The sequence below is a fragment of the Eretmochelys imbricata genome, chromosome 6 (genome assembly GCF_965152235.1).
Source record: "Eretmochelys imbricata isolate rEreImb1 chromosome 6, rEreImb1.hap1, whole genome shotgun sequence".
NCBI classification, from domain to species: Eukaryota; Metazoa; Chordata; order Testudines; family Cheloniidae; genus Eretmochelys; species Eretmochelys imbricata.
In genome coordinates this window covers 29,758,452-29,770,779 of record NC_135577.1, presented here as the reverse complement: position 1 = coordinate 29,770,779, position 12,328 = coordinate 29,758,452, and the positions used below count along the sequence as shown (strand labels likewise).

At 43.4% G+C, this 12,328-nt stretch overlaps 1 protein-coding gene across 1 annotated transcript; it reads left to right on the top strand.

Moving 5' to 3' along the window:
- The first annotated feature begins 2,731 nt into the window (after nucleotides 1-2,731).
- LOC144265594 (ferritin light chain-like) lies at nucleotides 2,732-10,459 on the top strand. Its single transcript, XM_077818329.1, has 3 exons — nucleotides 2,732-3,106; nucleotides 8,029-8,175; nucleotides 9,143-10,459. The coding sequence occupies exons 1-3, from the start codon at nucleotides 2,939-2,941 to the stop codon at nucleotides 9,638-9,640; spliced, it is 813 nt and encodes a 270-aa protein (XP_077674455.1). The 5' UTR covers nucleotides 2,732-2,938; the 3' UTR covers nucleotides 9,641-10,459.
- The last annotated feature ends 1,869 nt before the right edge of the window (nucleotides 10,460-12,328 follow it).

Below are 12,328 nucleotides of genomic sequence, written 5' to 3'. Positions count from 1 at the left end.
TCTCCCTCTTCCCTGCTATCCCATTTCAATCCTTGACTGAAACACAGAGATCCCAAGTGACTTGCCCAAGGTACCATAGCAAGTCAGTGGCAAACCCTGGAATAGACAGAGCCTAAAAGTCCTAGCTCCCAGAACCCTGCTCGGACCATTAGAGGGAACACCCACTTCTCCATCAGGAACTTTCAAAAACTGTGGTGTATTGTGATTTCTTTCTTTCTCTTTTTCACCATAAACCTATATTCCTTTTGAAATTACTGTAATTTATTAAGTAAGGTACTTACTACGGAACCATAGCCATGCTGGCATAATTCCATAGTGTAAACATAGCCTACACAGAGGGAAGAGGTTTTTTGTCACTATAGGAACACCACCTCCCTGAGCGATGGTAGCTAGGTCAATGCTTCTGTCGATCTAGCTGCGTCTACACTGGGGGTCAGGTCACCAGAGCTACAGCAATCAGGCGGGGTGCTTTTACATTGACCAAAGTTTTTAAGTATGTACCAGGCCTTACTCAGACTCAGCAAATGTTTAAACACAAACCTACTTTACTTGTATATAGTTCTATTGACTTCAATGGGACTAATCAAATGCTTATAATTAAGTATGTGCTTAAGTGTTTGCAGGATGAGGGTCTGACATACTAACTCACATTCTGCTTGTTGGAACCTTTTATTTAATTTAAATAAAAATTGAAGAATCTGAGGTCACCCCTTGGAAGTGTGAATAAAGATTATTTAAATATCTTAAGCTGTAAATACTGAACTACAAGCATATGTTTTAGATTCACATTTTTCCCACATTTCCTTTTTACGAGAATATTCTCAAATTATGTCTGATCTGCCTTATGTAGTCACATCTAATAACAATTAGAATGTGCAATGGAATAAAGATTCACACCAATGGAAAATTTATGAATAGACTTTGGGGGAGTAGTATTTTATTTAATCTATCACCTGATTTGCTTGAAAAAATATTCCATAGAATAAAATGTGACATTAAGCTTACTAAACAGAAAATCACTGAACAGAAAATCATCAAATTTGAAAGGTGCTGAGATTAATTGTGCTTCAAGTTCATTGACTTCTGCACATATTAATTAAGGGTTTACCTTTAATAATGTACAGAGATGCAGCTATCATTATATATGATAAAGTAACTCAAGAATTTACCCTAGAAATTTATGAGTATATTTTAAAGTTATTCTAGAAAGGAGAGGATTAGACTTTTATTAAAAATCAGTGATATTTTAATCTGGCCAGATAGGGTTACCTTAACAGACAATAGTTTGAGACTTACCAAAGACTAAAGGACTAATTCCAATGACAAAACACATATTGGAATAAATCAATTGGTTCCCAGAATATTTTGGAAATCACCTCTGTTCCTAGTAATGTATCTGATTGCACAAGTTATGACCAGCTGTTTTCAGCCCTAGCAATACATGCTGTGTTTAATATCCATTGATATTAAAGGGAAGCATGTACATGCATGCTTCAGTGGAGGAATGTACCTCAAAGGATAATGTCCTCAAGTGTCTCTTTAGTTGGCACTGTTGTCTTTTGCAATTCTATTATCCACTTTGCTCAAGTTTTAAATGTAAACAAAACATCAATAGACTGGATCCTGTAGATGGTTTAATAGACATATATCCAATACAAATGTGTGTGTGCATGATCTTGGCAAGACTTGACGCTGAGAAAACTCTGAACGTTGATTCTGCTGACGCTTGCAACATTTGCTATTGTGAACTCACAGCTGTAGGTATAAGTATGAACACTATTTCAATTGTATGAGAGTTGGAGATGGGCTAGAACCAGAACCTCAGATGTAATGAGGCAGATATTCAACTGGTGTAAATCAGCATATGTCTGTTGAGATCAGTGAGACCATGCTAATTTATTCAAGTTGAAAATCTGGCCCAAATCTATCACACACTTGATTAAAACCCTTAGTTGTTTGTTTTGTTTCTTGGTTTGTTTGTTTGATGTTCAGTTTTCTTGTTTATTTTATCACTGTAAATGTGTGGAGTTTATTTTAAACATATATATTCAGTGTGAGTGTTAGAAAATGTGCATTTGATAACAAACTCAAATGTGTCATAATATATTGCAGTCAAAATCTTCACATTCTTGTTAGTGTAAAAGTAGTCAAACTTGGGGATGCAAAAGATGAATCAGAATCCAAACTTTCCTAATGTAAGCTCTGTTTTCATCATCTGGTCCATTACAGAAACAGGACTGAGCTGCAAAACAAAAAATCAGATCTGAGCCCACATCTGGGGAATTTGGTTCTGGCCCCATCTCGAGTTCAAACGTTGCAAAAGTTATTAATACTTGCAGCGTGCATTCAGGAAAGGGTGAATTCTTTGCAGACTGCGAACTCCTGGGTCGGGGTTGGCAGGGCCTGCTGAGCCACTGCCCTGCACCTTGTGCAGCCATCCCCAGGAGTGCAGTGCAGCACTCTCGAACAGGGAGGGTAGCACTTCACACGGGCTTTGGCTGGGGTCAGTCCCCCCCACCCCAGCCAGCTGAGCAGATGGGACCCGTGCCAGTCTCTTTGCTCTGTAAGGCCCAGCAGGCTCTCCTCTGGGTGCCGTGCAGCAGAGCCTTATTCTTCGTGCCTGCCAACGTGGTGCAGCGGCGACCGCCTCCCCGGGCTAAGGCAGGTCCGGACGAGGCCGCCGCGCTGCAGGCGAAGGAGGGGAGGGGTGGCACTCGGGGGCCGATGAGGCGGGTCAGGAACCGCGGTGGGTGTGCAGCAAGGTGCGCCCCACCCAGGGGCCAGCGGCCGCTGCCGGGGCCTGCGCGCCGGCTATATACAGCGAGCGCAGCCCGGGGAGCCCGCGGCGCGCGGCTCTTTGTGTCGTGAGAGGCGGAACCGCGCCGCGCGCTCGGCCTCTTGGCGCCGCGCGGCGGGAGCGGGGCCGAGCCCCGCCGCCATGGCCGAGCCCCGGCTGAAGAAGCGCCGGGGCAGCCTGCCCGTGTGCCCGAGCCACCAGCTCGCGGTCGGCAGCCGGGCGAGGCAGAACTTCCCGGCGGCGGTGGAGGAAGGCCTGTGCGGGGTCACCAGCGCCCTGCTGGAGCTCGCCTACCGCCTCCAGGCGCTGGTAAGGCGGCGGCGGCGGCGGGGGCCGCCCGCTTCCCCCCCCGGCTCCGCTTTCATGCCGCCTTCTGCCTGCCCCCGCCCCGCTCGGCCCTTCCCCTGACGCCTCCTGGCTCGCTTCACCCTTCCCCCGGCTCTGCGTCGCTCCCCCGCTGCTTCAGGCTGCCCCCACCACCCCTCCCCCAGGCAAAGTGGGCCAGGCCCAGGGTCAGAAATCCCCGCCACGTCCTGTTGAATGTAGATACTGCGGCTACTTTCATTCACACCCCCCACCCTCGAGCCCACGCCGGGGGGGGGGGGGCGGCGGAAGCTGTGTGTTCCAACAGCTGTACAGCGTGCCCTGGCACCAAGGTGGTGGGTGGGGTGCCTTGGAGCCCTAAGTTGGCAGTCCCTGTGTTGTGCTAAATTTATGAGAGCCTGTGGGTGTAGCTGCCTCTTAAAGCAGGGGTGGGCAAACTTTTTGGCCCATATATGGGTGGGGAAAATGGCATGCAGGGCCATGAATGTAGAGCAGGGGATGGGTGCAGGAAGGGGCTCAGGGCAAGGGGGTGGGATGTGGGGTGCAGCAGGAGGCTCAGGGCAGGGGGTTGGGTTGTGGGCTCTGGCCCGGCAGCGCTTATCTCGTGTGGCAGCGGGGCTAAGGCAGGCTCCCTGACTGCCCTGGCCCCATGCTGCTCCTGGAAGTGGCCAGCATGTCCCTGCAGCGGCTCCTGGGGGTGGGGTGGGGCAGGTGGCTCCGGGGTGCACTGCCCTGAAGCTCCCATTGGCATGGGTCCCAGCCAGTGGGAGCTGTGGGGGGCAGTGCCTGCAGGCAAAGGCAGCACACGGAGCCCTCTGCGCTCTCTCCCCTTCCCCCACCCAGGGTCTGCAGGGACATGGTGCCGGCCGCTTCTGGGAGCGGCGCGGGACCAGGGCAGGCAATAAGGCAGAGCCTGCCTTAGCCCCGCTGTGCCACGGGGCTAGCAATCCTGCAGGCTGGATTGAAAGCCCTGACAAGCTGGATTCGGGCTGTAGTTTGCCCTCCCCTGTCTTAAAGATACTAATGGGAAACCCACTTACAGTGAGATCAGTTATAATGAAACTCCAGATTCCCAATTCCTCACTCCCAATTTTACTCAGGCACCAATCTCACTGCTGGGGTATAATGGTAGTATGGAGTTCAAGTTTTGGCATGTGTAATAGCATCAAAATCCCCAGTTGTTTTTCAGCACATGACAGTGTTTCGGTTGTTCCAGTTTGAATGAAGGTTGGTTGAGAGGGTGGGGAAAGGAAAGACCACTATAGGCCAGAGACATGCAATTTGTAGGTTCACAGCAGGTTTAACTTTGCAATTCAGCGTACACTGATTTGCTCCAGCTGAGGATCTGGCTCAGTATTTTTAATTACTAGGGTGAGTGTTAAAAATATACCTTGGATGTTCACAGTAGGCCAGAATCTGCTCTCTCCCTGTGGTTTCAGCTGAAATTAGCATTATTCCCAGAAGAACGAATCCATCAGTAGAAGCAAAAGAGTGATTAAATTCTAAGCTTCTGTTAATTTAGTCTTACTAGTTATTTGTCCTAATATTGACAACTATTGGAGGGCTGATTGTAGGCTTCAGAGCAGTCGTTTGAATAGATCTTTTCAATACTAATGGATTGAAGAGAGAGTGCTTAAATTTAGAAATACATGGGACTGCTCCACCACTGTTACTCTAATTTTACACTAATGCAACTCCACTGAAATCACTAGAGATACGCTGACAAAACTATAATAACACAGTAACAAATCAGTGCCTTGTATATTCTGCAAAGCTTGTGTGGGGAAACTGGGTGTATAAGATCAGTTTACAAGAGAGGACAAAAATAAGGAATTCTAGCAACTTTAGGGTATATTGCTTGGAAGCATTGGAGACTGTGTGTGGTGAAAACTGGTTGTGTTGGTGAATCAGTGAAAGAACAGTTTGTTTTCCTATGAACATCACTGATATTTGAAGTGAAGACCAGCAAGTAGTTTCATCTTACATGGACTTTAAAAAAAAAAAATCTGTTTACGCTAATGCCTGGATTTCAGCAGACAAGTCTTTAGTTTTACTCTAAGTAACAAAAGTCCACAACAAAAGGTCAAACAATAACAACACATTAGGCCGAAATATCAGATATTAAAGAAATGTGTACTTTACAAAAAAGCTATTAATCAGTTGTTGGGAAGCAAGGATGATCAGCACCCTACATCTCGTGCCCCATGCTGCACTCCTTAGACAACATGTCCATTGATTGACTGCAGGATCTGACCCTCTGTGTATCTGTGAGACCCTTTAATCAACTTTGGTGTAAAGCGTCAATCCAGTAAAAATGAAAAGTATAACTGATAAACATCCACCTGTTAAGGCAGAGGGTTTTTTTTAATAGATTTATTATAACACTTGGCACTTATAACAGGGGCTGGTTGAAAATTTTCAGTCAAATTGATAGTAGACAAGTCAGTTCTAATCCATTTGATTGATATTACAATTCACAACCTACATACGGTATATTCAGATAAAATCTTAAGTTGTATTAATGAGAAAATATGTAATTTTAATACTCTTCTGTTCTCTTAACTGAGTTCTAGTGATTCAAGAGAAGCTGTTATACATCTGTGACCATTCTGTTTCTATTTAAAGTGGTATAGTACATTGCTACTGAGGAATGTAGGTTGATTTCTTATAAATGGTTTATAGTCCTTTAGCAGAGTGTTGCAGGTTTGGTTGGTTCTTTTTTGGGGGGTGGACATGTTATATTGAACATGTTCTTGGCATGTTTTAGTAGATGGTTACTGTGTGTCAGATTTAATTACTTAGGCTTTGTGCACATTTCTAAATGAGAGTTTCAGGGACAGAAGAAGATACGCAAACCCCCAAACATACACCTTTCTCTCCCACAGTGCATAGGTAGGTCACAGGGCTGCAACAGTCCCTCAGCAGAGACTACTCCAAGGCATAGTCTGCACGAGTGGCAACTCTACATCTCCTGTGTAGGCTGATAGAACCACTGGATCAATATAGTTGTAGATCCTTTGGCTCCTTGCCTGTCTGGCCCCCCAGTGCTACCCTTTCACCATGCTTCATGTCAGCCTGTGCAGGGGCCAATGCAGAATCCCCTTCCACAGTCCAGAAGCCCTCACATGCTGTGGTCTGCCTTGCACCTTCGTGTTATGGGACTTAAATGGTGAAGAGGTCTTGGTACTGGCTTTCCACAGTCTGCCTGCATTCCACCCAATATGAATAAAACGGACAGTTGAGCATAGTTTAAATCTTGGAGTGTCTGAAGTTACTGTACTTCTCTACGTTAATTCAGAGTGGCAGAATTTGGCTTTTAATATATTTATAGTAGATCTAAGTGGTACCCTTAAGAGGGGGTTTGTGTATGTATAATTAAATAAATTATACACACACATAGATGTATAGTTATGTATTACCAGTAATATTTTCTAAGGGAAATAACTAGTCAGCATTGTCTATAAAGAGGTTGATTAAACTGATGCAGTCTGTTTTTCTTGTGTGACCCAAATCTGTTGTAACTTTTTTCTTTTATCTCTTTCATATTTCCAAATTTACATATCTTAAAGTTAAAGCTTTAGCTGAGTCCTAGCTCTTAAACGGACCAATCCTACATTCCTAATGCACCCAACATTTCCAGTTAAGTCAATGGGAATTTTGGGTATGTAAGGAAAGCAGGATTGGGCCCTTAGCAGTTTCAATATAGTGTGTGTTTTTTGTTTTAAATAATCCTTTGTCTTGTGGAGTTGTTCTTCAAAATGGAAATCTGGGTAAGTCAATTTGGGGTGGGGGGGTGAGGGCACTCAGTATGAGGAGATTAGGCAGAAGAAGGGAAAGGAGAGAAGAGAGGTCAGGAGAAGGGTGAAACATAAGGGGAAGAAGAGTGATACTGGGCAGGTAAAGTGCTGTGTAGATAGGAAAGGGGTGGGATGAAAGTGTATCTGCAACCAATGGCAATGCAGTAAAGGAGAGAGAAAAAATCTAGCATTACAGTTTCAGAGTGGAGTGAACAGTGATGTCAGGAGGCTGAGATGGTTCCTCCAGGTTGCTGGTATCTGGAGAGCATAGACAACTGGTGCCTCCCCATACTGGGGGCACAATCTAAAGGGGAAGACACTTGTCTTCCCACATGTCTCCCCTGCCCAGTGACACTGCCACTGCCCTCTGCACCCAGCCCCACATTAGCTGCAGGGAGGGAAAGGGAGAGGTCTGTCCTTCTCTACCTGCGCCTCTCCCCCCACATGTTTGGCTGCTCTCCCTGGCAGCTAGGTGGGGAATGGGACGGAGCTGCTTCTACCTGAGAGAGCCTGGCAGTGGCCAACCCTCAGAGCTCCTCTCCCTCCCCACCCCGGCAGGCCAGTCTAAGGGGGACACTTGGCCTCCCTACACATTACCTCTGGTGGAGAGGAAAAGGAAGCTGATAATTTTGGTACCCTAAGTGGGTCCCTCTGGGTCTGCTAGTGGTGATGGTGAAAGCATCTGGATACGTTTCCCCACAGATGAAGATAGTCATCAGTTTCTGATAGCTGTTTAATTTTTTCCCCCAAATCAAAAACCCATTTGAAGCTAGAAGTCATAGGAGCATATCACTCAAAGCAAACAGTGTTACCAATACAATAGTCTCATGTCTAATGTTCAGTGAACTGGGGTGTGTGTATGTATTCTTAAAAAGATGCAGACTAGCTGGTCTGGAAGAACATTTGACTTACTTCCATTTGTTATAATTGGGGTGGAAGTTTTTAGAGGTGCCAAAGGCAGTTAGAAGCACTATTGAAAATGTTCTCCTTTGTTCTTTAAATATTCGAGCTGATTGACCTGTATTCCGTTGGCTATTAATTTCCCCCTTCTTTCCTCCCTACTCCAGGCTTTCATACTTTAACAGTAATTTTTGTTGTTTAAATATGTAGGGTGAAGTTTTTGATCAGTCTGATGTGGCTCTACCAAACTTTTCAAAGTTTTTCCGGCAGCAGGCTAAAGAAGAGAATGAAGCTGCAGAGGCCATGCTGAAATATCTTCAAGAGAGAGGAGGCCATTACTGTACCAGAATCATCCAGGTGTGCAGCAGACAAATCTGCTCTTTCATATATCTGTCACTCCCAACTTTTGGGTCTATCCACCATTAGCTTTCCAAATACTTTAATTCCCCAATCATATTCACTTAAACTCTTGTTCTTCTTTAGGGACTTTTTTTATTATTATTAGACATGCAACCCTGACTCTAGGGTTTTCATTTTTCTAGCCAAAGATAAAATGAGGGCACTCATTTATATTTTTCTCTAACATTTTGCTACCCTAGTCAGTCTGGTGTTTGTTGCTGTGGTAGAAGTAGCTATGCAGAACTTTTGCCACTGACTCTGAAACTGAGGGCCAGATTCTGGCCTCAGTTCTCTGTGGTGCAAGTCCATTGACCTCAGTAGAGTTCTACCAGTGTAAAACTGAAGTAATAGAATTTGGCCCAGAGATTTTTAAGCCAAATTTTAATCTCCCTACACAAGTATAAATCAAGAGTAACTTGAAATCAGTAAAATTGTGTGTAAACTCTTAAGTTATAGGAGAATCAGGCTCCTCAGACTTCTGTATCAAAGTAGTGTCCTATAAACAGTTAAATGTGTAGTACTACTGAATGCCCTTCACAGCATTCATTTATAGCAGCCATGCGTAAAAAAGTTGCCCTTAAATAACTAACACATTCAGTTTTCATAGCGTAGAGCAAGAGGTTTGGGGGAGGGAGGGATATTTTGTTGGGGTTTTTTTGTAGTTGTTTTTTGAGAATGAATCTCCATTATAGCTGCAACTATCTGAATCCTTACTGCCTGAATTGAAACATGTTATTGTTAGTAAGTGTACTGGAAGTGGCAAATTCTGACCGCTGACTCAGAAAAGATTTAGTAAATGCATAGAAATGGAAGGAGCTGTTGCAAAATGTAGCATCCTTCTGCAATGCATTTCTTGTTTGGAAGACCAAGCGTTTCAGGTAAATAGCAGTGACTCTGACAATTGTCTTGCTTTTTATGTTTCCAGAGACCAAACTGTGAACATGTATCCAATGTGGTGAAGGCCCTTGAAGTAGCATTGGTTCAGTGGAAAAATGTGACGGGATATTTTGAAGAGCTTTATGTCCTGAGCATTGAGAATGCAGATCCTCATAGTGCAAGCACTATTAAGAAACAATTTATTGAACCCAAGATCCGGAAGATCAAGTTGATGGGAGACCTCCTGACCAATGCTCACAGGCTTGTGTGTTCCCAAGATGGCAGAGGCAACCTTGGAGATTACCTTATGGAACGGTTACAGGAAGAGCTAAAAAGAGGCATAGAGACAGATTCTAGTCACCACTGCACCCCCTGTACACCTCTTCAGCAATATAGAGGAACTGCAAAGGGGTTGCAACAGCCCCTAAAAGAATTCTCCCAGAAGAGAAGCAGCATAGGGCCAATGCATGCAAACCAGTGCTGTCCCTCCTCACAGCCTCTGTGCAAGAATATGCCAGGGGCAAAACGGAGGCAGGAGAAGGAATAGTTGGAGCACTATGCCCATTCTGGGCAATGGAGAAACCGGTAGGCAGCCACGGGGGAGGCTGATGTAAGTTGTCAGCCCCAGGGATGCTTTGGCTCCAAATTGAGTCTCAAATCCAGGAGACGAAATGGTGGTTTAAAGCCCCATGACTCCGCCCCCGTGCCCCTTTACACTCTTCCTCCTGGGCTGTGCTTTCTGTGGTGTGCCTCCTCCAAAGTGCAGCACAGAATCCAATCTGCAATATACCGCCTCCTTGTATCATAGTTATTAAGCCTGCTAGATGTAGAGATTGTCAACATTAATTTAACCTTTCAGGGTCTCTTAGGCATAAATAACATTTCTTTATTTGGAAACTACCAGACCTCTAGGTTTCTTTCCTGTCTTAAATGTTTGGTTGGATTATTTAGTGCAAAAGAGGTTTTTTAAGTATAGAAGGCTTTTTAAACAAAAACCCTTTATAATACAGAGTAATTTCTATGCTGGAGAAACTATAGCTGTTTATATTCTTAAACAGATAAGATAATTACTATATTATACAGTGCTGCTGGAACTATTTTTATAGGGGGGGTGCTGAAGATGGAAACCATGTATTGGGTTGTTATTACTACTTCAAGTCAAGGGATGCGGCAGCACCCCTAGTTCCAGATTATATCAATACAGATTGTACTATGTAATCATTTAAAAACATTTTTACTGTCTTTGTAAATATTACATGGATATTTTTAAGAGACTTGTTTGGAAAATGAGGGGGATTTCCATTATATTTTTCTAACTTTTGTAGCAATTATAATAGAGTAATTCAATAAACTGCTTTCTATCCAAGTTATTTCTAGTTCTGCACTTCTCCAGGATGAAGGATATTAATGTTTTATACACAGTTATGAGTACTTATTTGTAGAAACATGGCATTCCACTGTTTCTGACTATTGGGCTAGTTATCTGCTTTGCTTGCACTCAGAAAGGCTATTTGGTGAATGGCTCAACTCCCTCTGAATCAGTAGTGAACTAGTGTGCCAGAAATTCCTTGTACTGGCTGGACAGCATATTGTTTAAGAACTGCTGTGGCACCGGGACATTACCCAGGGTACATTCTGGACAAATGAACAGCTGTGTCCACTCAGTTATCCAACATGGGATGCCTTTTACACTGTTTTGCTGTGAGAGTTACCACACCTGGTCTGCTCACACACAAGCTTCCAGCATTCAAATTACTCCCAGTTACACTGCAAAAGTGCTACAGCCAGATACCCTTGAATTACACTGCAGATCAACATCAGCAAATTTTCAGGCCCCGACTTTTCCCCAGAAATGTACATCTTGTATTGCCCAGCTCTCTCCTGGACAATACAAGCTCATGTAAAGTTTGGCAAAACAGGATTTGTGCATATCATTTTCTATTAATAAAATGACAGACACACTAGTTTAGGTAAAACAAGTTTATTAACTATAAAAGATAAAGTAATGAAGCATAAAAGTCAGAATTGGTTACAAGAAAATAAAACATATCTAAATTAACAAGCTAAGTGAATTCAAAGCAAAGGTCTCTCACCATATGGTATAGCAGTCTTACTGACTGAATTCCTTTCAGTCAGGATCCCTCTCTCAGTCCAGTGCTGCTTCCTTTGTTCTCCAAGTATTCTTGATGCCATGAGTAGAGAGAACAGGAGGAATAATTTGGGGTGTCTTTCTCTTTGAGAATCATCTCCAGCTGAGGTTCAGGAAACAAGTCTGTGTGGACAGGAACCCCTAGCTGTTTTTGTCAAGATATGATTTTTTTCACCCACATCCTCTTTCCTGTCAAAGAATGGCTACTTAACCAGGTGAGAGTCCGTTTGATTTTTGTTGAGATCTGGCTGAGGCATAGGTTCACCTTTGTCTCTGGAGAACTTGTTTGTGACTCTTCCTCAGATTGAGAACATGTCTTTAGTAATATCATACAGTAGACTCCTATAACTTTACATACAATGTTGCCACACATCTTACCAGAACAATAATTAGTAAATTGAGTTTTCAGATGATATCTCACAAGGCATACTTTTTATAGCACTTACCATAGTCTTCCAAAGGGGAAGAATGTACACGTAGAGACTGTCAAACCATCTTTCAGATAAGATTTAAAACAAAGGTCTCTACCATTTGCCATCACTACAGATACCTGGGCAATTTGCACAAGTGTAAACTGAGGTATTAACTGTAGTGTCCTGGCCAGATTGAGACCTAGGCAACTGCATTAATTCCCCACACACATTCTGCTATTACTTAATGGACCAACCATCAGAATTTCCCAAATTAGCTATAGGCAGGTAATAGTAATGTCTAATGTTGTATCCTCACTGTATCCAGTGTAGGTATGACTCATTAGCAATTAAAAGGGCTACTCAAGGAGTGCCCACTCAATTTTGCTTTTCAGTAAGTTATTACTGTATTGTCAATATAGAACTAAGTCACTGTATAACAAAATTTAGACACTTCGGAGTTGCCTACGTCAAAAGATTAGCTAGTGTATTTGAAATTTTCTTCAATTTTTTATTAATACTTTAATATTCCTAATATCTTTGGAAAAGATACAATTTCTAGATAGAAAAATGGCACTTTGTAGATAACGCTAAAATTCTCAATTTACTATATATACTTGACAGGCAAGATTTCTTTAGGCACACAAACCATCTTTAATATCAGAATTGTCCCTTT